The sequence below is a fragment of the Haliotis rufescens genome, unplaced genomic scaffold, assembly GCF_023055435.1.
Source record: "Haliotis rufescens isolate VD_foot unplaced genomic scaffold, xgHalRufe1.0.p SCAF_23, whole genome shotgun sequence".
In the NCBI taxonomy this organism is placed as follows: Eukaryota; Metazoa; Mollusca; class Gastropoda; order Lepetellida; family Haliotidae; genus Haliotis; species Haliotis rufescens.
This window is the reverse complement of record NW_025963924.1, coordinates 12,900,954-12,926,209: the sequence shown is the minus strand read 5'-3', so window position 1 is coordinate 12,926,209 and position 25,256 is coordinate 12,900,954. Positions and strand designations below refer to the sequence as shown.

At 41.2% G+C, this 25,256-nt stretch overlaps 1 protein-coding gene across 2 annotated transcripts in view; it reads right to left on the bottom strand.

Moving 5' to 3' along the window:
* LOC124133103 (poly(ADP-ribose) glycohydrolase-like) overlaps positions 1-13,207 on the bottom strand; it is a 35,548-nt gene extending 22,341 nt beyond the window's left edge. Inside the window, exons 1-5 of one of the 2 annotated variants that reach the window (XM_048401799.1) lie at positions 12,831-13,207; positions 8,858-9,118; positions 1,965-2,065; positions 1,277-1,373; positions 480-587 (exon numbers count right to left, since the gene is read on the bottom strand). In XM_048401799.1, coding sequence (XP_048257756.1) covers positions 480-587; positions 1,277-1,373; positions 1,965-2,065; positions 8,858-9,118; positions 12,831-12,917 — 654 coding nt within the window. In that variant the 5' untranslated portion in view covers positions 12,918-13,207. Of the gene's footprint in view, positions 1-479; positions 588-1,276; positions 1,374-1,964; positions 2,066-8,857; positions 9,119-12,830 lie in introns of those variants that run through there. The other variant, XM_048401800.1, reaches the window with a different exon arrangement.
* Between the last annotated feature and the right edge of the window lie 12,049 nt (positions 13,208-25,256).

The window sequence follows — 25,256 nt, the reverse complement described above, 5'->3', positions numbered from 1 at the left end:
TTAAAACCTTTGCTAAACTGTTGATTTTGATACTAAACAAAGTGACAGACAAAATACTGCCTTGTGGGACACCCTGATCCTGATTATAATGATCAGACAGGGTAGAGCCCACGCGGACTTGAAATTGTCTGTCAGATAAAAACTTGGATATAAATTGAGGCAAACGGCCTCGCAATCCAAAGTCATGTAAGTCTTTTAAAATACCGTGCTTCCATGTAGTGTCATATGCTTTTTCTAGATCGAAAAAGATAGACACTGCATGTTGCTTATTTACAATGGCATTCTTAACGAATGACTCCAGTCGAACTAAATGGTCAATGGTACTGCGATTTTTACGGAAACCACATTGAATGTTTGTAATTAAGTCATTTGATTCCAAGTACCATGTTAATCTATTATTGACCATGCGTTCCATGGTTTTGCAAACGCAGCTTGTTAATGAAATGGGTCTATAATTGGAAGGATCAGTATGAACTCACGCCAACTGCCAACACCGTGTAGACGAGGAGAAGAGGAGATACCTCATCAAACGCTTTCCTCCCGGACGTGATTTCAAACAGAACACAGCCCAAGCTCCATATGTCGGCCTGAAGCAACATCGTGGAGACACGGATATAAGTCGCCTTACTATTGTCAGGAATTCTGTTTTCATCAGCTCGAAATCACGGACTACTATAGAATATATCCTTTGCGAATTTCTGTTGAAAGTTCTTCGCCAAGGTCACCCTTAATTCATCGCAGCTCGTAAGGTATTCTCCAAATATATGGCACCGTGACAGTAATGAATGATACAATGATTTCAATATTCCTGTACATATTTAAGTCGCGGAAAAGTAAGCTGGTACAGGCAAATTTATTATTGATACAGATGGCCCTGTGATCTTTAGAAGGCAATCCGCTATGCAGAGATGCGTCTTTTGACCAGGCTAGGATTTGCTGGTCATGTTTTGTGTTCGGTCAGTTCATCAAAGTGCAAAATATTTTTGCCTTTCCGGCCTTTCATCTAAGCTGACAAGCCATGATATAACCTCAATACGATTCAAGGCAGTGACTAACTACCTCATCCACACATGTTAGATCCAGATCCTCCGCAAACCATGATTGTCGTAAGAGACAACTAATGGGACCATCGTATCCCAATTGCGTTGGTCGATGCTCATGATGCCAATCACTGTAATGTCTGGTCCAGACCGCCGTCAAATAGCTGGAAGATTGCTGAGCGCGGCGTTAAACAACAAACAAGCAATGTGGTGAAGAGTATGACATTTACAATCACCTTTTGATTATAGCCCTTCTGCATCAAGATCTCGGGGCTCATGTAGCATGGAGTTCCTATCACAGTGGAGGCCATGTCCGCTGGCTGAGCCAATACCCTGGAATAAACGCACAGTTCATAAGCACGGTATGGAATAAAATATTTATTTCTAAATGGTCGAGGCACACACACTGAAACTAACGTAAACAAGTTGATATCATCAAAGAGGTTTTCAGAAAGAAATACACATAGTAGAAATATGTTGAAGAAAAATTATCAAAACAGCACTTCAGACATAGAAGTAAACATATGATGAATTGGGCTCTTATTTATTGACATGAACTATAAAAACATGAAAGTTGTTTGCAGGCCAGGACATCCTAATTAGTTCGGGAACACCTGGTGTCATCACTGATTTTCAGTGATCCATTCATATGATAATTACCACTATTTTGCCTTTTACGCCCAATGGAATCTGTGTCGGCGTTGACGTTATATATATAGCAACCACACAACATGTTTTATCGAATAGAATACTTGCTGACCTGCTAACCTCCTACCACGAAACTTCTTCAATTCAAATTTGTATCCTTTAGCCTACTTCGTTTATCATTTCATTGACTTAAATCATTTTAAAAATATGTTCACTCTTTATCAGTTATTCTCAGAGGAACAATGAACACAGTACAATGGACACGTTGGGTCTTACCGAGCGATGCCAAGATCCCCGAGTTTAGCATGAGCCTGTCTTGTCAGGAAAATATTGTGAGGCTTCAGATCCCGATGTAGAATATTTCTGGCATGCAAGTACTAAAACAGATAGTCTTCATAAATTTGTATGCAATTGTCTACACTTACCTGTGCATGATTTACACCCACGCTATAGAGGCTGGATGTGTTGCCTTTCACTTCTTACATGGCAATATTTGCAGAGTGTGATTTATGTTCGGTTACTTTAAGCAGACAATTCCTGTCAAACATCTCTTGTAATGCCAATCAATACTGCATGATGATGTATTGCTATTAAATAATAATACTTTTAAGTAAACGATGCCAGGTTATGTACAGAGATACCCCACAGTCCGGAAACACCCCTGAGGGAAATATTTAGATATGATATAAATGCAACGTGACATAACTGAATAATAACAATAATGATAATGATAATGTGTTGGAATGTCTTTGTTCATTTCATATTTACATTTTGAAGCAAAATCACACATTGTCGGTTTCGAGTGGGAAGTGACTGGTCCTGAGCAGCAAACAGAAAGCCTTCTGTTTCATTTTTCAGGCCAGCCGACTTCATCCAAGCGATGGACTCTGACGGGTTACTGTTCCTCTCAACACACTGCACATAAACTTGATACAAAGGTCGTTGAGATGGGTTTGGGCCGAATAGATATGACACTTGGTTGACCCTCATTTCTGTACCGCCCAGCAGTAAATAGCCATCACGAAAATCTACACTGACATTGAAATTATGTCACATGTCCCTGGTTCGTTTGAGGAAACTGTGGAATACCTTTTTCATCATGAGTCACGCCCTGCTTCACAAGAGGATCATCAGACAAATAATGTATGTACACTGAATTTTCTGTTTCGTTCAATCAACAACACCATAAGAATACGAAAGGACGGGTACAGCATAAGTATCTGTGGCTTGGACGTTATTGGGAGCGTTCAGCTCTGAACTCCAGATTTTCTTAAGTCTACATTTGTACTTTGCCCGAAGTTTGTCTTTGTTATTGGCATTGACATTCAAGTAGGTATAGGCCCGACTTTCCACCAGATGGTAAATAATTCCTCCCCAAAGTAAACTAGCCGATCCTCTCTCTTGTACCTTTCCACGTTTCAGACGAAGAATGTTGCATTTGTCGAACCCAAAGGAGATGCCAATATCATCAGAAAAGTACTCGGCAAGGAGAATCTTCTATTCTTTAGTGTGGATTCTCCTTTGCCAAAGTTTAAGGTCACCCATGTAAAGGAGGTGAGAAGAGGTGTTGGGGATCTGTGTTGATGGTATTCAAGATGATAACCTTCCTCTTTTATAAGCGACAAACAGTAAAGCGAAGGACTAAAACAATTGCCGTGAAGCAATAGTATTCCTCTTGTGATAGGAATGGGTTCCGAAGACACCACCTGCCCTTGCGAATACGTCTCAAGTTGAGTTGACCAGCAATTCTTTAAATACTTGAGTAAAACAAGAAGAAGCTCGGGGAGGTCAATGCATTCCAGTGCATTTCTGTTGTCTATCCAACACATTGAGAGGTTACGTATACTGTGGTAAGTTTCAGGAACATTTTCTGAACTAGCAATTGATGCTTACAGCCCAAACATCCCTCTCTGGTTCATTTCTGCTCTATGTAAATAATGTTATTGGAAAGGGAGTATGACACAAGACACCCTGTAAATAATTTGTACTGTGTATTGAGACAGGTAAAAGTGTTTTTATGGACACATTTCTTCGGTAAAAGTATTGTTCGATCAAGGCAGAACATCCACTGTATCCATAAGAGAATTTAATTAGTGAAGTAATGGTGTTTGGACACATGGGAAGAGTTTTCCAAAATAGTATTATTTGTAGTAGTAGTAGTAGTAGTCACGACAATTCGGAGACATTTGAGGGCATACTGAGAGTACAGCATCCCATTACCACAGACTACCATTACCACGTCAACTCTGATGGAAAATTTGGAGCAATTTAAGGGCATAATGAACACCTCCTTCCAGAAAGCCTTGATGAATGGTATCGGCCAGATGGCTGCGTCCGGAGGTCCATGTGTTTGTTTGTTTATTGTCAGCAATATTCCAGCTATATGACGGCGGTGTGTAAATAAACTAGTCTGGACCAGACTATCCAGTGATTGACATCATGAGCATCGACCCACGCAATTGGGATACGATGTCATGCATCAACCAAATCTGACCAACTGATCCCGTTTGTCGCCTCTTACGACAAGCATAATCGCCTTTTACGGCAAGCATGGGTTGCTGAAGACCTATTCTACCCCGTATCTTCATGGGTCGGAGATCCATAGGAGTGTCATACAAAAGGCCACTATCAGTTACATCATACGTGCCTCATGATGACTGGACGTTCGAAAGCTCAATGATACTTTCATTATATGTCTCTTTAAAGAACAAGCGTTGAACCCAAACATTGATACACTAACCTACTACGTAATCCAAGAATCAAAGTGGCGTCACATTTGTGTGCACATGAATGGATGATGGAAGCAATGGCTACGGTAAACAAACTTTTCAATGACGAGTGGGAAATCTTCCGCATTTTCTTATAGTTGAATAGTTGTTTAAATGATCAGTGAGTATACAAAATGAAATCGTATATTTCAACCACTTGTTTCGGTAGGCTTTCATTTTATCAATGAATCAAGTTTATTCGAGAGTAAAGACTGTTAGGCTATTAAGCAGATGATATATAAGAAACTGTTTGGCTTGAGAAAGCTACTTAACAGTTGACCTTCTCATTTCATTTTTTCAAATTGACGTAACAATCTGCATGATGCGTTCGTAAAATGTAAATTTGTAGATTCAATCATCTTTGTCTTGTCGACATAATTCAAATTTTAGCGACAAACGCGAGACATTCACAGCAGTCCATTGTGTGAAAGGAGCTTGTACGTATTATATTTGACAGTAGTACATAGTGTTCCATAACAAGTTTTACAAATCATGTTTTTTTTCAGGGGGAAAATTGAATTGCCTTGCATGTGTTTGTGACGGGTGCCACCGGTGGGGAAGGATACGCTCACCTTTTCGCGAACACCTGGTGTCATCACTATTTGATAGTGATTCAGAAACACATGCTCATGATAAAGTCGGAATTGTACAATCGACTCTGCTTTATGCAGAGATTTCTATTGGATATTGAAAGGGTTTTGTCTCTTTATTATTATTAGTAGTAGTAGTTGTAGTATTGATTATGGTAAAACTGTACTCTTGGGCAATCAAAGATAACAGAATAGTTTATTTCTGTTCATGATCAATTCATCTTATGACGAGACAAGATAAGTAACTGGTTTGGGATAGGATGATCGCAATGCATGCAATGGAATACCAAATATTATTTCTAAGGGGGATAACTCATATTGCTTCTTTTGTGCTTTTGACAATTACAAAAATATCAACCCAAAATGGAATGAAAAAGATTACTATTTTACACAGTTTGGGATTTCACACGAGTGAAATACTCAGAAATCATAGTATTTAGATGTCATGGAAGACATCAGTGATAAAAAGGATGTCCCATGCAATTCCCTATTTTCACTTGTACCATATGTTCCCGTGTTTCTTTCAGGTGAACAATTGACTTGTCTTTGCATGTGTTTATGACGGTTGCCACCAGTGAGTCAGATTACGCTCACCTTTTTGCGAACACCTGGTATCAACACAAATTGAAAGTGATTCATTAATACATCTTTTGGATGTGGAAAGTTTTTTGTCGCTTTATTTACGTTTGTGGACACCAGGGGTAGGGCGCTTTAATTTCGTTTGTATAAACTGTGGGTGACCGTAAGATGAACTTGTAGATCTGTTGTAGATAATAATCCACTTATCAGTGTATGTCAGGAATGTGTACATGGATGTATAATTTTCCAGCAATATCACGGCAGGGGACACCAGAAATGGGCTTCACACATTGCACCCATGTCGGGGATTGAACCCGGGTCTTCGGCGTAACGAACCACAAGGCTACCCGACCGCCCCTTACAATAGACAATTTAACCGACCAACGATAACAGAATGCTATGTGCAGGGCAAACCTTCACATCTACAGCCTAGTTCCTACGTCACCACATGACCCTGGTATAATGATTACACACAGTTTACCTTTTCCTGTTTGACCCGGTATGAAATTCTTTAGGATTCAGTTTAACCTTGTGCAGAATTGTGAATATTGAAACAATTATATGTGATTATTTTTCATTCTTGGTCGTTTAGTTATTTGAACGCACTTTATGATACCGCATACTGCAAAATAAGGAAAATCTTGCATACGAATAACATAGCATCATTCAGGGAGCTACATGTAGGTCTTCAGTTATAAAATTGTTTGTTGGCATACGTGACCGACACAGAGTTGACCCATGAGGATCCGGGGTAGAAAAGGTCTTCAGGAACCCATGCTTGCCGTAAAAGGCGACTAACGGGATCGGGTGGTCAGGCTCGCTGACTTGGTTGATGCATGTCATCGTATTCCAATTACGTGGTATGCTTGTCGTAAGAGGCGACTAACGGGATCGGGTGGTCAGGCTCGCTGACCTGGTTGATGCATGTCGTCGTATCCCAATTACGTGGTATGCTTGTCGTAAGAGGCGACTAACGGGATCGGGTGGTCAGCTGGCTCGCTGACCCAATTACGTGGATAGATGCTCATAATATCAATCTCTGGATTGTCTGGTCCCGACTCGATAATTTACAGACCGCCGTCATACAGATGGAATATTGCTTAATGCGGCGTTGAACAATAAACAAACAAAAACCAAACAGAGTATAAAGGGTATGTCAAGCTTAAGGTGTGGAAACCGTAGGAGAATTACTGCACGTCACTTTGTTATCATCGGTAACTCCGAGGTCATACTGATTAGGATGCATCGCTGCATGTTGTTTACCCAAGTGAAAAACAATATCAACTGCGATAACACAATTGACACAAGGGTATTTATCAAACTACGCTATGCAAGTACATATACATATAGATTTGTACAAAACGAGAGACACATTGCAGGTTAATCATAAATAAAATGTTCATGTCGAAAAGAGTATATAAAGACAACGTTATTATGGCAGGAATATTTTACAAACTGGTGTTTATATGTATTTGTAAAACATTACCTGCAATCACAGTGTAGCATCATACATTTAGAGTGAGTGAGTGAGTGAGTGAGTGAGTGAGTGAGTGAGTGAGTGAGTGAGTTGGGTTTAACGCCGCTTTTAACAATTTTCCAGTTATATCGCGGCGTGTCAGCTTAATGTGGGAGGAAAGACCGAAGTGATGCAGGTCTCAGACGTTTACCACTTCGGTGAAACCCACGGGCACGGGTATGGTGCTGACACATAATTTGGGCGAACCGGGATTCGAACCCACAATCATAGGTTTCTGGCGTGCCCAAGGGACGCAACTCTGCACAGCGAATCGCGGCGCCTTAGACGACTGGGCCACCCGTGCCCCCTCATACATTTAGAATTTAGCCTGGTTATATTATATAGCATTGTATTAAATTGTGTTGATTTTACTGTGGAAGTAATATAAGTCAAGGAGGAACAACATGCTTTAACCTTTCATTAAAATACGAGCTTCCAATTGGTTAAGGAGCGGGCAGTATTTCCAATGTTTATCGTGTCGGCCGTTTTGACGTCTTGTATTTGATGTAAATGTATTATGACGCGCTGTCATTGTGACTGACTTACTGCGGTTGTTATTAAAGACCTTTCTCATATAATGAGGATATTATTTGAGTACATGTGTTGTTCAGAAACTAGAAAATGTTCCCGTTGAGCATGTTGAGCATACATAAATAAGCTCATGGCACCTCTCGTTTTGAGGAACCATTTTATTACGCGATATATATGTTGTATGGCTGTCCGTGTAATCATGAAGTCACACTTACTTAACATAAATGTGTATGGATCAAGGTATACGTCATTTGAGATAAAAATAGTGTGAGGACCAAACATTGTATGAACATCCGCAAGCTCCGACGTTTATACAGTTTTGATCTCACTCCATGAAGGTTCATAATCCAATGAACTCACAAAAAGTGAAAGTCTACTCTTAAATGTACCCAGTTGTTTAGCTCGAGTACCCATGTCATTCTCAATATCAAAAGTGAAAGCAACCGAGCATGTTTAATGATGCATTATTGACACCTGTGTTCCAGAAATACGTTGTGTTGAATGAAATTTGTATGTCCAATTACTCTTAATCGACGTGGGGCACGGATGGACCCGTCGCCTAAGGTGAGGTGAGGTGAAATGGGGTTTAACGTCGCGTCCAAGATTATTGCACTTATATAGCGACGTGCATGCACGTGTGTGTGTTTGTACTAGTCCGGACTGATGCCGATTTATAGTGCTAGCTCACTGAGATACCATGCCGCAGTTTAACATGAATACCCCACTCAGACACAGTATACTGACTCCGAGCCGACCAATCCTTGCTTTAGCCCCTTAATGCCGAGCGCCAGACAGGGTAACAACAAGTACCATCTTTTAACGTCTTTTGGTATGACGCGGTCGGGGATCGAACCCCGGACCTTCCGCTCTCCGGGCGGACGCTCTACCACTAGACCACGGAGGCGGTCCCGGTCGCCTAAGGCACTGTAAATGGATGTACAGAAATGCCTCCCGTAGGAGTGCCAGAAACGTATAATCGTGATTTGCATCCTGGCTCGTCCTCATTATGTTTCTTGGTTTGTCAGCACAACACCGCGCACACGGATTTTAATAAATCGTTAAATATCTAAGACCTGCATCACTTGGGGCTTTCCTTCCACATCAGACTGACACACACCGATACAGAAGTGAAATAATTTTCAAAGCAGCGTTAAACCCACTCACTCACTTACGTATACGACATACCTCAAGAGCAGACAGGACCTGCGTCATCCAACACACGACCAGGTCCTCGGGTATCCTGGAGACAGAGTCGTTGAGAAACTGCTTCAGATCCCCACCATCGCAGAATTCCGCGAAGATGAAAAGTGTAGTCCCTTTAAAGTACGAGTGCACATACTGCACCACGTGACTGTGTTTGAGACCTCTCATTAGCTTAGCCTCTTTCTCGGCGAATGCCTTCTCGTCATCGCTGGCCTTGTCTAGGTCCACAGTCTTCAGTGCAAGCTGATGGTAAAGAGTAGAGATGTTTTAATATGAAATACAAGGCTGACTGACGAAAAACACAGATGTGTCATTTTAGTTTGGACTGATATGGAGATTAATGGATGAAACGAATGGATAAATATTCATCTGTTTTGTTTTGTGTTGCTTCTTTCTTTCTTTGTTGTGTAATGCCGTACTCAGCAATATTCCAGCTATATGACATCGGTCTGTAAATAATCGAATCTGGACAAGACAACCCAGTGATTGACATCATGAGCATCGACCCTCGCAATTTGGATACGATGACGTGTGTCAACCAAGTCACCGAGCCTGACTACCCGATCCCGTTAGTCGGCTGGTACGGCAAGCATGGGTTGCTGAAAATCAATTCTCACACGGATCTTCACGAGTCGGTGGACTTTTGAATACTTAAGAATTAGCTTGAAATGTCGCATGGAGTTGCCTTGTACCATGAAATGAAAGTATCGGTGCCCCAACAGTTTGTCATGCCGCGGTACATGGGTGAGTCACCAACCTAATACACGGTGTCTCTCCCGTATCTGCTGTTCGATGTGTTGTGTGTGATGCTTGATGAATGTGTGTGATGTTTGGGGTGTGACGTTCGGTGTATGTGTGTGATGCTTGGTGTTTGGTGTGTGATGTTTGGTGTACGTGTGTGTTGTGAGGTTTATTTGTATTATGTTTGGTGTATGGTGTGTGATGTGTGATGTTTGGGGTGTGATGTTTGGTGTACGTGTGTGTTGTGAGGTTTATGTGTGTGATGCTTGGTGTATGTGTGTGATGCTTGGTGTTTGGTGTGTGATGTTTGGTGTACGTGTGTGTTGTGAGGTGTCAGTGTGTGGTGTATGTGTGTAGAGTTTGGTGTTTGGTGTGTGATGTTTGGTGTACGTGTGTGTTGTGAGGTGTATGTGTGTTATGTTTGGTGTATGGTGTGTGATGTGTGATGTTTGGGGTGTCGTATGTTATGGTTGGTGTGTGGTATGTGATGTTTGGTGTATGTGATGTTAGGTGTGTGACATATAAAGTTTGGTGGCGGTGTGTGTGATGCATGATTTGTGATACGTGGTATATGATCTGTGTGGTATGTGATGTTTGGTGTGTGGTTTGTTATGTTTGGTGTGTGGTATGTGATGTTTGGTGGGTGGTATGTGATGTTTGGTGTGTGGTATGTGATGTTTGGTGGGTGGTATGTGATGTTTGGTGTGTGGCATGTTATGTTTGGTGTGTGATATGTTATGTTTGGTGTGTGGTATGTGATGTTTGGTGTGTGGTATGTTATGTTTGGTGTGTGGTGTATGATGTTTGGTGTGTGGTATGTTATGTTTGGTATGTTATGTTTGGTGTGTGGTATGTTATGTTTGGTGTGTGGTATGTTAAGTTTGGTTTGTGGTATGTGATGTTTGGTATGTGGTTTGTGATGTTTAGTGTGTGGTATATGATGTTTGGTGTGTGGTATGTTATGTTTGGTATGTTATGTTTGGTGTGTGGTTTGTTATGTTTGGTGTGTGGTATGTGATGTTTGGTGTGTGGTATGTGATGTTTGGTGTGTGTTATGTGATGTTTGGTGTGTGGTTTGTTATGTTTGGTGTGTGGTATATGATGTTTGGTGTGTGGTATGTTACGTTTGGTGTGTGGTTTGTTATGTTTGGTGTGTGGTATGTGATGTTTGGTGTGTGGTATGTTATGTTTGGTGTGTGGTATGTGATGTTTGGTGTAGTATGTTATGTTTGGTGTTTGGTATGTGATGTTTGGTGTGTGGTTTGTTATGTTTGGTGTGTGGTTTGGTGTGTCGTATGTTATGTTTGGTGTAGTATGTTATGTTTGGTGTGTGGTATGTTATGTTTGGTGTGTGGTATGTGATGTTTGGAGTGTGGTATGTTATGTTTGATGTGTGGTATGTGATTTTTGGTGTAGTATGTTATGTTTGGTGTGTGGTATGTTATGTTTGGTGTGTGGTTTGTTATGTTTGGTGTGTGGTTTGTTATGTCTTGTGTGTGGTATGTTATGTTTGGTGTAGTATGTTATGTTTGGTGTGTAGTATGTGATGTTTGATGTGTGGCATGTTATGTTTGGTGTGTGGTGTATGATGTGTCATGTGTGGTGTGTGAAGTGAGTGAGGTTAAAATAGTTTTACGACGCAGTTAGTTTTGCAGTAGTCGAGACATACACCAGCCGTATAAAAATGCTGTTAGATAAATACGCCACTCCAACATTCCTTGTCATCTACAACACATGCATCTATAGTGAAAACATTACTGACTGACCCTGAGGTAACTTTGCATCACACCGCTTCCTATTCATAAGAAAGAGCACCTGCAACAGTGAAGCTTTGATCTTCGTAAATCTCCTCAAGACAGTGTCGCACATCTTTCCAGATGCAGTTGAGGTTAGTGTTGGACACTCTCAATAACTTCATGGAGCATAACGTATGGTGTTAGATATGTGGTGTGTGGTATGTGGTGTGAGGTGTGTGGTGTGAGATGTGTGTCGTGAGGTGTGTGGTGTGAGATGCGTAATATGTGGTGTGAGGTGTGTGTCGTTAGGTATGTGGTGTGAGGTGTGTGGTGTAAGGTATGTGGTGTGAGGTGTGAGGTGTGTGGTATGTGGTGTGAGGTATGTGGTGTGAGGTGTGTGTCGTAAGTTGTGTGCTGTGTATTGTGTGGTGTGTATTGTGTTGTGTGAGGTGTGTGTCCTGAGGTGTGTGGTGTGAGGTGTGTGTCGTGAGGTGTGTGGTATGTGGTGTGAGGTGCGTGTCGTAAGTTGTGTGTTGTGTATTGTGTGGTGTGTGTCGTGAGGTGTGTGGTATGTGGTATGTAGTCTGTAGTGTATGGTGTGAGGCGTGTGTCGTAAGTTGTGTGTTGTGTATTGTGCGGTGTGAGGTGTGTGTTGTGAGGTGTGTGGTATGTGGTGTGAGGGATGAGGTGTGTGTCGTGAGGTGTGTGGTGTGTGGTATGTGGTCTGTGGTGTGTGTTGTGAGGTGTGAAAGGGGTTGTGTGAGGTCTGGTGTGTGTTGTGTGCTATGTTGTTTATCGCATGTGGTTTGTAATGTATCGTGTCTGGTACGTGGTGTGTATTGTGGTGTGTGATGGGTTGAATATGGTACGTGGTATGTAATATACGGTATGCGGTTTGTATTGTATGGTGTGTGATGTGTTGCATATGGTATGTGGTATGTAATGTGTTGTAAAGAGTGTGAGGGTCGTGGGGTTGATGTGTGGTGTGTAGTGTTTTGTGAAACTTGATACATGGATGTAACATATATAGACAATGTGTCCCGTATCTGGCGTATGACGTGTGGTTCGTGATGTGTTGTGTGTGATGTTTGGTGTGTAGTATGTGATGTGTGTTGAGTGGTGTGATGGGTAAGGTGTACATTGTGTGGTATGCGATCTTTGTTGCGTGGTGTGAAGTGTGTGATGTGTGGTTCGTGGTATTCGGACTTTGGTGTGTGGCGTGGGATGTTTGGTGTGTGGTATTGGGTGTGATGCGTGGTAGTTTCAATGTGACAGTGTGTAGTGTCCCTTGTGTGGGGTTTGGGTAATGACGTGGTGTAGCGAGAGACGGACAATCAAACCACCTACGCACCGTGAAGCACATTCCACGATATAAAGCTACAACGTTGAAAGATGCACCTTGTACTTGTAATAATCGTGTACTCAACATTAAACTCAAGACAAACATATATTTTGCGATCCATTCTTAATCAACTTACCACTTCATCCGACTTCGTGTCCTTGATGAGATACACGACACCAAACCCTCCCTTTCCGAGTAACTTCACCGCCGTGTACTCCGCCATCAGCCCTGTCGTTCTTGTCCTTCCTTGTTGTATTATCCTACACAAAGAGTTATAGTTACAGCTGATACGAGGTTGTGATAAGATGTCGGTTACCGTATAGGTCAAAACAAACACACATGTGCTACTTAACTTTGCTGTTCATTAGGAAATATGCTTTTTCTCTGAATATGTTATTAATTGCTGTTCATTTATTTCATATCCACGCACGCGCACACACATTCTATAATACATTAAAACACAGACAGAGAGTCATAAATACACAGGCGCAGTCCGCTCGTTTTGCGTTACATTAGACACTAATATATACAGAGCGTACAAATGTAATAATGTTTGTTGCCGAAGATCGATGTTGGTGCGGTGTTTACATAAACTATCAACGCCAGGGAATAACCAGCCGAAACACTTTTCATTGGGTGTTAAAGGTTGGTTGGTTGGTTTTTTAACGCCGCACTCAGCAATATTCCAGCTATATGACGGCGGTCTGTAAATAATCGAATCTGGACCAGACAATCCAGTGATTAATATCATGAGCATCGATCCACGCAATTGGGATCGATGACATGCATCAACCAAGTCAGCGAGCCTGCCCACCCGATCCCGTTAGTCGCCTTTTACGACAAGCATAGTCGCCTTTTACGGCAAGCATGGGTTGCTGAAGACCTATTCTATCCCGGAATCTTCACAGGTCTGAAGTGTTCGGAGGCTCAGATAAAACTTAATTATGTTTTATAAGTTGTATGTACAAAAGGTAATCTGTCCGAATTGACACGTGAGTACTATATATAGACAGGTATAGTATTTTTAGTGATAATTATGCAACGTAATGAGTATTGAATAGATGCATTATTCCTGGGGTTGTTTTCATATGTTTATCGGTATGATCACTACATATACACACACGTGTTACTTTATCTATATCATATCATTGTTATCACTAATTTATGTTGCTGTTGAAATGTAATCTGTGCTGTGAATATCACTAAGTGTTGATCTTTTACCATATTGTAACATAACCACAAAACAGAGACGTCAGTGTGCGGAAAGCCAGGTGGTGTGTACTGTGCAAAGCTTCATGCTTTCCATGGCGAGTGGTTGGTAGAGAGCAATAAAAGGGTTGCAGCTCATGGTTAGAATCCACAGGTCATGGGTTTGTTTGTTTGTTGCTTGACGCCGAACTTAGCCATACTCAATCTGTATGACGGCGTTCTGTAAATAATCAAGTCTCAACCAGACAATCCAGTGATTGACATTATGAGCATCGAGCCACGCAATTGGGATACGATGACAATGCATCAACAAAGTCAGTGAGCCTGACCACCCGATCCTGTTAGCTGCCATCGTTGGATCAAAAACTATTTGTTCCAGATTACCAAACAATTGTTCTATCTTTACTGCTGAGGCCAAGGCTATTCAAACAGCTTTGGAATATATTCAGAAACAAAATATCTGCAAAAAACTACATCACCCTCTCTGACTCTTTGTCATTCCTACAAGCATTAAAAATGTCCGCTCAAATCATCCACTCATTCTTGATATTTTAGAATTACACAATACTCTTGCCACTGGCCAATACGGAATCGTCTATTGCTGGTTACCCAGTCATGTTGGAATCACGGGTAACACTATGGCTGATGCTGCCGCAAAAGCAGCTCTCAACAAGTCTGTGACCCCACTTCTTATGCCATACAGCGACTACAAACCTTTAATTAGATGCTATATCAAAGACCTTATGCAAAAGAAGTGGGACACCCAAGAAGGTACAAATAAATTACATGCAATAAAGCCAACTATCGGTTACACCTACTTGGGTTGTCAGTCCAGATTTGAGGAACTCATTTTACGACGATGTCGTATTGGCCATAGCAGATACACTAACGAATATTTGTTGAAAGGTGAAGATCCTCCATTTTTTATCCCTTGTGATGAGAGAATCACGGTCAAGCATGTCCTGCTTGACTGTGTTGATTTTGCCATCACAAGGGATAAATATTTCAAATCATCATCTCTCAAGGATCTTTTTTATAATATTAATTCTCATTTAGTTATTGGGTTTTTAAAAGAGATAGAGTTGTTTAACAAATTTTGAAGATATGTATTGTATAACATGATTGACCTTTTAAAATTTAGTAGAACGAAATTATATCTGAGTTTGTTACTGGCCGTATCCTCAAAGGGGGTTAACGTAGTGTAAAATTATTGTCCCCCTGAGAGGATATTGTAAGTCCATGTCATTCAAAGAATATTTCTGGCTATTAGTGTTTTAAACGTAGAATATTTGTATTTTTACTTGTGGCTAACTTTGCAAACAATCGCCAGTTGCTGAGGGTATGATGTAAATCCTGCTGGGGTCCATGCATTTAGCAAAGGTACTGTAAGTCCCCATGGTCCCCAGTATGGTGGTCTGCCTTCAGTTGCTGACGATCTATAGCCCGTTTTTATATTGTCTCGTCTGTTATAATCTGATTATTTTATTGTTCAGAAACTAGTTTTACATTTAGAATCTGTGATATTTTGCTAGTTGTTGTACTGTCCTTCGACGACAGGTCTTAAGATATTATATCAATGCATAACTTGCTCAAGTCACGATATGGCTGAAACAATGCCGATGTGACTTTAAATATTAACTCACTCACTCACTAGTCGCCTCTTACGGCAGGCGTGGGTTGCTGAAGACCTTGCCTCTACCCGGATCTTCACGGGTCTTGTGGGTTTGAATCCAAGAGTGGCCTCGTATATAGCCACCCATGTGGAATCCGGGCTAGAATTGGTCCCAAGAAACCCATGCTGCTCGTAAGACGCCACGTAATGGATCGAGAGGTCAGATTAGGATGATGCCATGTCATATCAATCACTGGATTGTCTGATCCAGACCCCATCCAGGCCGCCGTCATACATGTGAAATATTGCTGGGTGCGGCGTAAAACAAACAACACGCACAGACTCCTGTAAAGCTTCGATTGTCAACACCATATCCGTACTGGTGTTTTTTACCAATGAGGTGGTAACGAATATGTCATTAGTACAAGAATTTAGAATTGGTCTTAAGCAACCCATGCTTGCCACAAAAGGTCACTATGCTTGTAAGAGGCTACTAACGGGATCGGGTGGTCAGGCTCGCTGACATGGTTGCGTGGGTCGATGATCAAGCTGTCAATCACTGGCTCAGACTCGATTTATTTACGGACCGCCGTGATATAGCTGGAATATTGCTGAGTGCGGCACTAAACAAACAAACAATCAAACTTCCGAGAAGTCCAGGGGGTCGAATTAGATACCAGGTCCGTCTGCAAGTATTCCTTATTTAACTTAAATTCGTTGGATTTTATCTTTCAGGCCAGTATATAACAGCCCTAAAATTGTCTCGTAACGTTTGTCTACGGACACATATATGAGTCACCCGGTGCCACCTGGAATACTCGTCCCCATAATCTACAAGACACCCAGTGGTGAGGAATGAACCCATATAGCGCTTTAAGCGTTGAGGTCACGAGTCTGCATGAATGTCTTGGTCTTTATAACTATTTGTTGAGTGATTTTGTCACACAAAGTGTGGGAGGGGATGTGGGAGGGGATGTGTCATGATCAGGATAACCTGGATCATAGTAAAGAACTTGGAAGACACAGGCATACGTGTACATGATTGTAGCTACTGCGCCACGAGGGTGAGTCGGCCTTTGAATCATTACTGATGTAGTGCAGTGAGTGAAGGTGGCCTGGGTGGCCAAAACTTGACATGAAGCCACTTCATCCTGCTCTGTCGACGTTTGTGTAAGATGAATAAATAAATTCAACTGAAAATGTGGCAATATTTGAACGCAATAAAATAAACACGTATACACTGACAAGTGCATTTATTTGCGTGCTACGTGTCATCGGCTCACATGCTTCAAAATGCATTAGAGTAAATGCATTAGAGTGAGTGAGTTCGGTTTAACGCCACTTTTAACAGTATTCCAATTACATCACGGCGTGTCAGCTTAATGTGGGAGGAAAGCCCCAAGTGATGCAGGTCTTAAACGTTTACCACTTCGGTGAAACCCACCAGCACGGGTATGGTGCTGACAAACCTAGAAACATAACCGGGATTCGAACCCACAATCATAGGTTTCTGGCGTGCCCAAAGGACGCAACTGTGCACAGCGAATCCCGGCGCCTCAGACGATGCATTAGAAGGTGATTCAATCATCTTAGACTCCTCGCATCCTTTCCTGTCATAATAAATCTAATTGATTTATTGCGATAGAAGTCCTACAGTAGATAGATAGTATTCAGACCTGCGACGTTTGTATTTATGCAGCGTGAATATTTATATACCTGCAATAATAAACTGAATTCCTGTACAGGATAATGAAAATGACTAAATCGAAAAAAAATGAAATATGCATATTAGTTCCCATTCATAGTCCTTTTAGTCCTATGAATTAAGTTGAAACCGAAATATAAAATATACTGAAAATACCAGTGCTTTCATCAACAAGTTTTAACCTCTTGCATTGAACGCTGGACCCGTGAAGATTCCGGGGTAGAATATAGGTCTTCAGCAACCCATGCTTGCCGTAAAAGGCGACTATGCTTGTCGTAAAATGCGACTAACGGGATCGGGTGGTCAGGTTCGCTGACTTGGTTGATGCAATGTCATCAATTCCAATTGCGTGGATCGATGCTCATGATATCAATCACTGGATTGTCTGGTCCAGACTAGATTATTTACAGGCCGCCATCATATAGCTGGAATATTGCTGAGTGCGGCGTTAAACAACAAACTAACCAACCAACCAAGCTGACTTGGTTGATGCATGTCATCGATCCGAATTGCGTGGGTCAATGCTCATGATATTAATCACTGGATTGTCTGGTCCAGACTCGATTCTTTACAGACTGCCGTCATATAGCTGGAATATTGCTGAGGGCGGCGTAAAACAACAAACCAACCAACCAACAAACCAAATATGACGGCGGTCTGTAAAAAATCGAGTCTGAACCAGACAATCCACTGATTAATATCATGAGCATCTATCCACGCAATTGGGACCGATGACATGCATCAACCAAGTCAGCGAGCCTGACCACCCGATCTCGTTAGTCGCCTCTTACGACAAGCATAGTCTATTCTTCACGGGTTTCGAGATGAGAAAATGGAGAGAAAAACAAAGGAAAACTTCAGAATAAAGTAAAATGAAACAGTGGGAAGATCAAACATCTTCGACAGTGCAATTGTCCTAACACCTTTATCAAGCAAGTGATGGATAATGATTACTTACTTACTTCCTTACTTACGAGATTTAACGTGGGCTTTCGGTGGAAACGCGAGTCCCAAATTATTAAAGTCAAGACAGAACAAAATGTCTCGTACCACGAAGCTAAGAAGAGGGTTGTGGGTCTTCCCTGAACCACTTCCACTCTCTCTTACTCTGCTGCTGTCTCCCGTCCTCCTGTCACTACTGCCTCTATCGACTGCCAGACTGATCTCACATGGGTCAAGTCTGTTCAGCCACTTCCGACTGCTTCACTCCATAAACCAGCTGTGACACCCTCGTCTGTGACTCCTCCCAAAAACAAAACTGTAAAAAATGTTGAGTCTCAGACGCCTAAACCAACACATGAAACAGAACCAGAACCAGAAATTACCAAACTTACAAACAGGGAAAAGAAATTATTGAAAAAGAAGCAGCAAAAACAGCTGCAAACACCAAAGGCCACCTCTCCTTTAGAGGTCCATAACTCCTTTGGTCCTCTGGACATGGAGGTAACTCCATCTCCACATGATACCGATAGGAGTACTACAAAGTCTTCCTCACGTTCGCGTGACATTTCTCCTGTAGAAGCCCCACCATGAATCCACAACACATTGTACAATGGAATTGCAGAGGTCTTAGGAAGAATTTTAATGAAATACAACTTTTGATCCAAGATTTTAAACCGTCAGCTTTTTGTCTCCAAGAAACATATCTGAAACACACAGATTTATTTGATATCCGTCAGTACAGTTCTTACCACTCATTTTCCCCTCCTGGTGATAAAGCTACAGGAGGTTCTTCTATCCTGGTGAAGCAGAGCATAATCCATAGCCCTGTTCCACTTAACACTACTCTTCAAGCTGTTGCTGTCCGTGTTACTTTGAACATAGTGTTTACACTGTGTTCACTGTATCTTCCACCTTCCTCAACTATCCGTCAATCAGATCTTCAGACTTTGTACGATCAGCTCCCGAAGCCCTGTATCATCATGGGCGATTTAAACGGTCATAATCCCCTATGGGGGAGTACTGACATAAATAATAAGGGAAAAGTCCTTGAAGATTTTATCTCAAACAATGATTTATGTATCTTCAATGATGGTAATACCACATATCTTCATCCCGCCACTGGCACATACTCTGCCCTTGACCTTTCACTGACAGATTCAAACATTTTAAATGAATTCGAATGGTCGGTCCATGATGACCTTTGTGGAAGTGACCATTTTCCAACAATACTTACAACTATAAATCCGTCTGACGAACCACCTTCAACAAGGTGGAACTTTACAAGGGCCGATTGGTCTTTATTCCAAACACTATGTTCTGAAAAACTAAAACCCGAAAGTTTCAGGAATGTTCCTGATCCTATACAACTTTGTTCAGATATATTGAATGCTATTGGAGACGAAAGCATTCCTAAGTCCTCTGCAAACCCTCATATACGTAAACCATGGTTCGATAATAATTGTAAACAAGCTAGAAAAAATAGGAAGAAAGCTGAAAAATATTTCCGACGACATCCAACTGTCCACAATTTGAATAATGTTAAAATCACAGGCGCTAAAGCGAGACGTACCTTTAAACAGAATAAACGTGAATCCTGGAGGAACTATGTTTCAAAAATTAATTCCCGCACACCTATGTCCAAGGTGTGGAACATGGTTCAAAAGATTAAGGGAAAAGGGTCAAAATCTGGAGTTCACCATCTTAAAGATGGTAATACCCTTTTAACTACTAAATCCGAAATTGCCAACAAACTTGGTGACACTTTGGCAAATCATTCCTCATCATCAAACTATAATCCTCAATTTCAGAGGTTTCAAAAACAGCAGGAAAAGAAAAAAGTCAATTTTAACTCTGATAATGGTGAGGACTATAATGAAACATTTTCACTCCATGAATTATATACTGCCCTAGGGCAATCTCATGACACTGCAGCAGGAGCCGACAACATCCACTATCAGCTCCTGAAACACTTGCCCGATTCATGTTTTGAAACGTTACTTAGTATATTTGATGAAATATGGAAAACCGGAAATTTCCCTTCTTCGTGGCACAATGCTATTATTATTCCTATTCCAAAGCCAGGACGGGATCATACAGATCCATCCAACTACCGTCCAATATCATTAACTAGCTGTGTTTGTAAAACCATGGAGCGCATGGTCAACAATCGATTAGTCTGGTACCTGGAGACCAATAACCTCCTGAGTGACATCCAGTGTGGTTTCCGAAAAAACAGAAGTACCATTGACCATTTGGTGCGTTTAGAATGGTTTATAAAAAATTCCATTGTCAACAAACAACATACTGTATCAATCTTTTTCGATCTAGAGAAAGCATATGATACAACGTGGAAACATGGTATTTTAAAAGATTTGCATGAATTTGGATTGAGGGGCAGATTACCTCAGTTCATATCTCAATTTTTAAACAACAGACAATTTCAAGTACGAGTGGGCTCTACCCTGTCTGATCATTTTGATCAAGATCAGGGCGTCCCTCAAGGCAGCATACTATCAGTCACCCTTTTCAGCATCAAAATAAATAGTCTCACTAAAGTATTAAACAATAGCATTGATGGTTCACTTTTTGTGGACGATTTCAACATTTCTTGTCGTGGTAAGAATATGAATACAATAGAAAGACAGCTACAGCTCTGTCTTAACAAAATTCAAAAATGGGCAAACGAAAACGGCTTCAAATTTTCTAAATCCAAAACAAACTGTATTCACTTTTGTCGTAAATACAAACCTCACAAGGATCCAGATTTATTTTTAGATGGTACTCCTATCAAGGTAGTAGAGGAGGCCAAATTCCTGGGCCTCATATTTGACCGTCATCTCACATTCTTACCACACATTAAATATCTCAAGGCAAAGTGCCTGAAGGCTCTCGACTTGTTGAAAGTCGTTTCAAATTCCGAGTGGGGAGGGGATCAGACCACCCTCCTTCACTTGTACAGATCATTAATACGCTCCAAACTGGACTATGGTTCCATTGTCTATGGTGGAGCCTGCAAAAGCAATTTAGAAAAATTGGACACTATACACCATCAAGGCCTAAGACTTTGTCTTGGAGCTTTTAGGACCTCTCCCGTGGACAGTTTGTATGTGGAGGCCGACGAACCTTCACTCGAACTGCGCCGCATTAAACTTTCACTGCAATATATCACTAAATTGCACTCAAATAAATCTAATCCAGCGTTCAATTGTGTTTTCCACCCTCAATATGAAAACCTGTTTCGAAATCTATCAAAATTGGTTCCACCACTTGGGATCAGAATTCAACCACACATCACTGCAGCTAAAATAGACTTAAATATTATATCACCCCACCGTCTTCTGTCTTCTCCTCCCTGGCAGATGGTGAAGCCAGAAGTAGACCTCACTCTAACCAATCTAAAAAAGTCGGCTACCAATCCTTTGGTATATCAACAATCATATAACCAATTACGCTCCAAATATAATTCTCACAGGTCCATTTTTACAGACGGGTCCAAGGATGGTGGCAAAGTTGCAAGTGCCACCGTCGTTGGATCCAGAACTGTCTCCTCAAGAATCCCAGATTTTAGTTCAATTTTTACTGCCGAGGCCAAAGCTATCCTAACAGCTTTGACCTATATTAAACAACAAAACCAATCTAAAAATTTCATCATCTTCTCTGATTCGTTATCTTGCCTTCAGGCACTTAAAAGTGTCTCACCATATCACCCTATTATCCTTGACATTTTAGATCTCTATAATGATCTTTCCACTGGCCAATGTGACATCGTCTTTTGCTGGTTGCCAAGTCATGTAGGCATAACAGGTAACTCAAAAGCCGATGCTGCTGCTAAAGCAGCTCTTGACAAACCGTTATCTCCACTTCGTATCCCGTACAGTGATTTCAAACCTACCATCAAATCTTATACTCGGGATCTTATGCAAAAGAGGTGGGACACCCAAGTAGGAAGCAATAAACTCCACGAATTGAAACCAACAATCGGTCATACCTACTTGGGTTGTCAGTCAAGACATGACGAGGTCGTTTTACGACGGTGTCGTATTGGCCACAGTCGGTTTACACACGAATATCTGCTTAAGACAGATGAGGACGAACCTCCTAAGTGTATCCCTTGTGATGAAAGGTTCACCGTTAAGCATATATTGCTTGACTGTGTGGACTTTGCAATCGCAAGGGATTCACATTATCAAAGTGTAAATCTAAAAGATCTCTTTTCCCGTATCAGCGGGCATCTCATCATAAATTACTTGAAAGAAATTGGTCTGTATAATAAATTTTAAATATGTATGTGAATAATTAAATGCTTGTTTTTAAATTTGGTGTGATGCTATTAGCAACTGACATTATTAAAGGCTCTGTCCAGGAGGTTAACGTAGCGTAAAAATATTGTCCCCCTGTGTGACACGTAATCCTCTAGTAATTGATGTAACTATCATCAACCAGTGTTTTAAGCCAACTCATTGATGAGTATTTTTTAATATTGGCTAGTATTGTGCACAACCACCAGTGGCTAAAGTGATGACGTAAATCCTGCTAGGGTATCATGCAGGAAGCAGAAGTACTGTAAGTCCCCATGATCCCCAGCGAGGTGGCCTAGCTTTGGTTACTGGTGGCCTATAGCCTGTTTTTTTAAACTGTATTAATGATATTGTAATGCTCATATGTTTCATCAATTGTTTTTAAATATAGTATGCTCCAATATGTTTGATAAAGTGTTTTTAAATATGTCATTGCATAAATGACTTAATTGTACATATATTAGCTTGGTCTCGTCGCTATATGGCTGAAATAATGCCGATGCGACGTTAAATTTTAACTCACTCACTTAACGTGGGCTTTCCGAATGATGCGTATTTCGCACAAGGTAGTGCTTATCAACATAGGTGTATATACTTATTGACATCAAAGTTTATACAGTAAATGATTGATGGACACAGAGTTGATTAAGATAATTGGAAGCCGTTTTGAAGACTAATGAACACAGAGTAAACAGTAGTCTGAGACTACAAAATCAGGAAACTCCTAGAAGCCATCTACATCAAAAGGATCCAGCCAGCAATGAACAGAGACCAAGGGTATTACATCCCGCCTGCTAACCATCACCTAATTGCTAAACCCCTTGTCCATCCAATTAATCCACTGGCTCCTTGTTTACTCTGTGTTCATTCATAGAACTCGTCTTATTTCATCACACCAACTTCTAAATGCCACCGTAAGAAGTTAATTGTTGAACTGTTAAAAACAAATGCTCCAAATCCACATTGCAGGAGAAGCAAGCCCTCTCTAAGGTTCTGTCAAGTAACATCTTGACAGGTTATTCACTAAAATAAGAAAGGAATTAGGAGCATCAAGTAGTTTAAATGAAAAGAAGCAAATTTCCGTCATGAAAGGAAGGCAAAGAGTAATTCCATTTCATCTACTGAGGATAGAATTTCGCAGTTCTTCTCACGAGACGACAACAGTTGTCAAAAAAGATACCATTACGGAAACTAGAAAAAAGAAGCGTTTTTTACTAGATTCTGTCAAATTTCTTCACTGCTAATTTACATCAGAAAATACAGAGTGTCAAATCTGTCTTGCTACCTTCAGAAGGATTAAGACTTTCTGGGTTGTCATGCCTTCACAGAAGGACAGGGACACTTGCATGTGCAGGCCACATGACAATACAAATATGCTGATAATGAGACTTACTGAAGTTTTGTCTGAGAGCATTTACTTTGAAAATGCAAAAATACCGTCAAATATCTGTGGAGATTGTGCATTGTGTAATAAAAAAAACATTGGCCTTCTGTTGGTCTGTCCAGCAGATGTAATATCCAGATCTGTTGTTGGCTGTGGACCCTGGTCGAAGATTGGTTTGTTTGTTTGGTTGGTTGTTTTACGCCACACTCCGCAATATTCCAGCTATATGATGGCGGTCTGTGAACAATCGAGTCTGGACCAGACAATCGAGTGACTGACATCATATGCATCAACAATTGGTTTGTTGTTTAACGCCGCACTCAGAAATATTCCAGCTATATGGTTGGTTGGTTGGTGGTTGTTAAACGCCGCACTCAGCAATATTCCAGCTATGTGACGGCTCTCTGTAAATAAATCGAGTCTGGACCAGACAATCCAGTGACTTAATATCGTGAGCATCGATCCACGCAATTAAGACCGATCACATGCATCAACCAAGTCAGCGAGCCTGACCCCCCGATCCCGTTAGTCGCCTTTTACGGCAAACATGGGTTGCTGAAGACCAGACAATCCAGTGATTAATATCTTGAGCATCGATCCACGCAATTGGGATCGATGACATGCATCAACCATGTCAGCGAGCCTGACCACCCGATCCCGTTACGACAAGCATAATCACCTTATACGGCAAGCATGGGTTGCTGAAGACATATTCTACCCTGGAATCTTCACGGGTCTCGATTATTTACAGACCGCCGTCATATAGTTGGAATATTGCTGAGAGCGGCGTAAAACAACAAACCAACCAACCAACCGTCTAATGAATTATCACTCATGAGCGAGATAAATTCTGTGCTCAGTTAGTGTTAGGAGAGATCGATATACTTACGAGATAAACTGTTTTCAATATAGAGCTAGGTTACGTGTAGATTTAACCGCACATTGAAAACACATGTTCATCTGCATTCTACCTTGACTAAAAAATACACACCCGCGAGCTCTTTGGTGTCAGCAAATAGATTGAGTGATTCGGCATGGGTAGAGTTCAGTGTTTTGAGTGGGTTGTCGTTCCGAATTTACGGAATCAGCGACAACAGCATTTAAACAAATGGGAATCTCCTTGCTCAAGCAGTTTTTTTTACACCGTACTACTTCACTCAAACGTATGACAGGGACTGAGGCATGTTGCACTGCAAAGGTTTTGTTGTATTTTGTTTTGTATGCCTCTTTTTTTTGACGTCTTATTATGACGCGTCTCGTGAAGATTCCGGGGTAGAATGGGTCTTCAGCAACCCATGCTTGCCGTAAAATGTGACGCTTGTCGTAGAAGGCGACTACCGGGATCGAGTGGTCAGGCTCGCTGACTTGGTTGATGCATGTCATCGATCCGAATTGCGTGGATTGATGCGCAT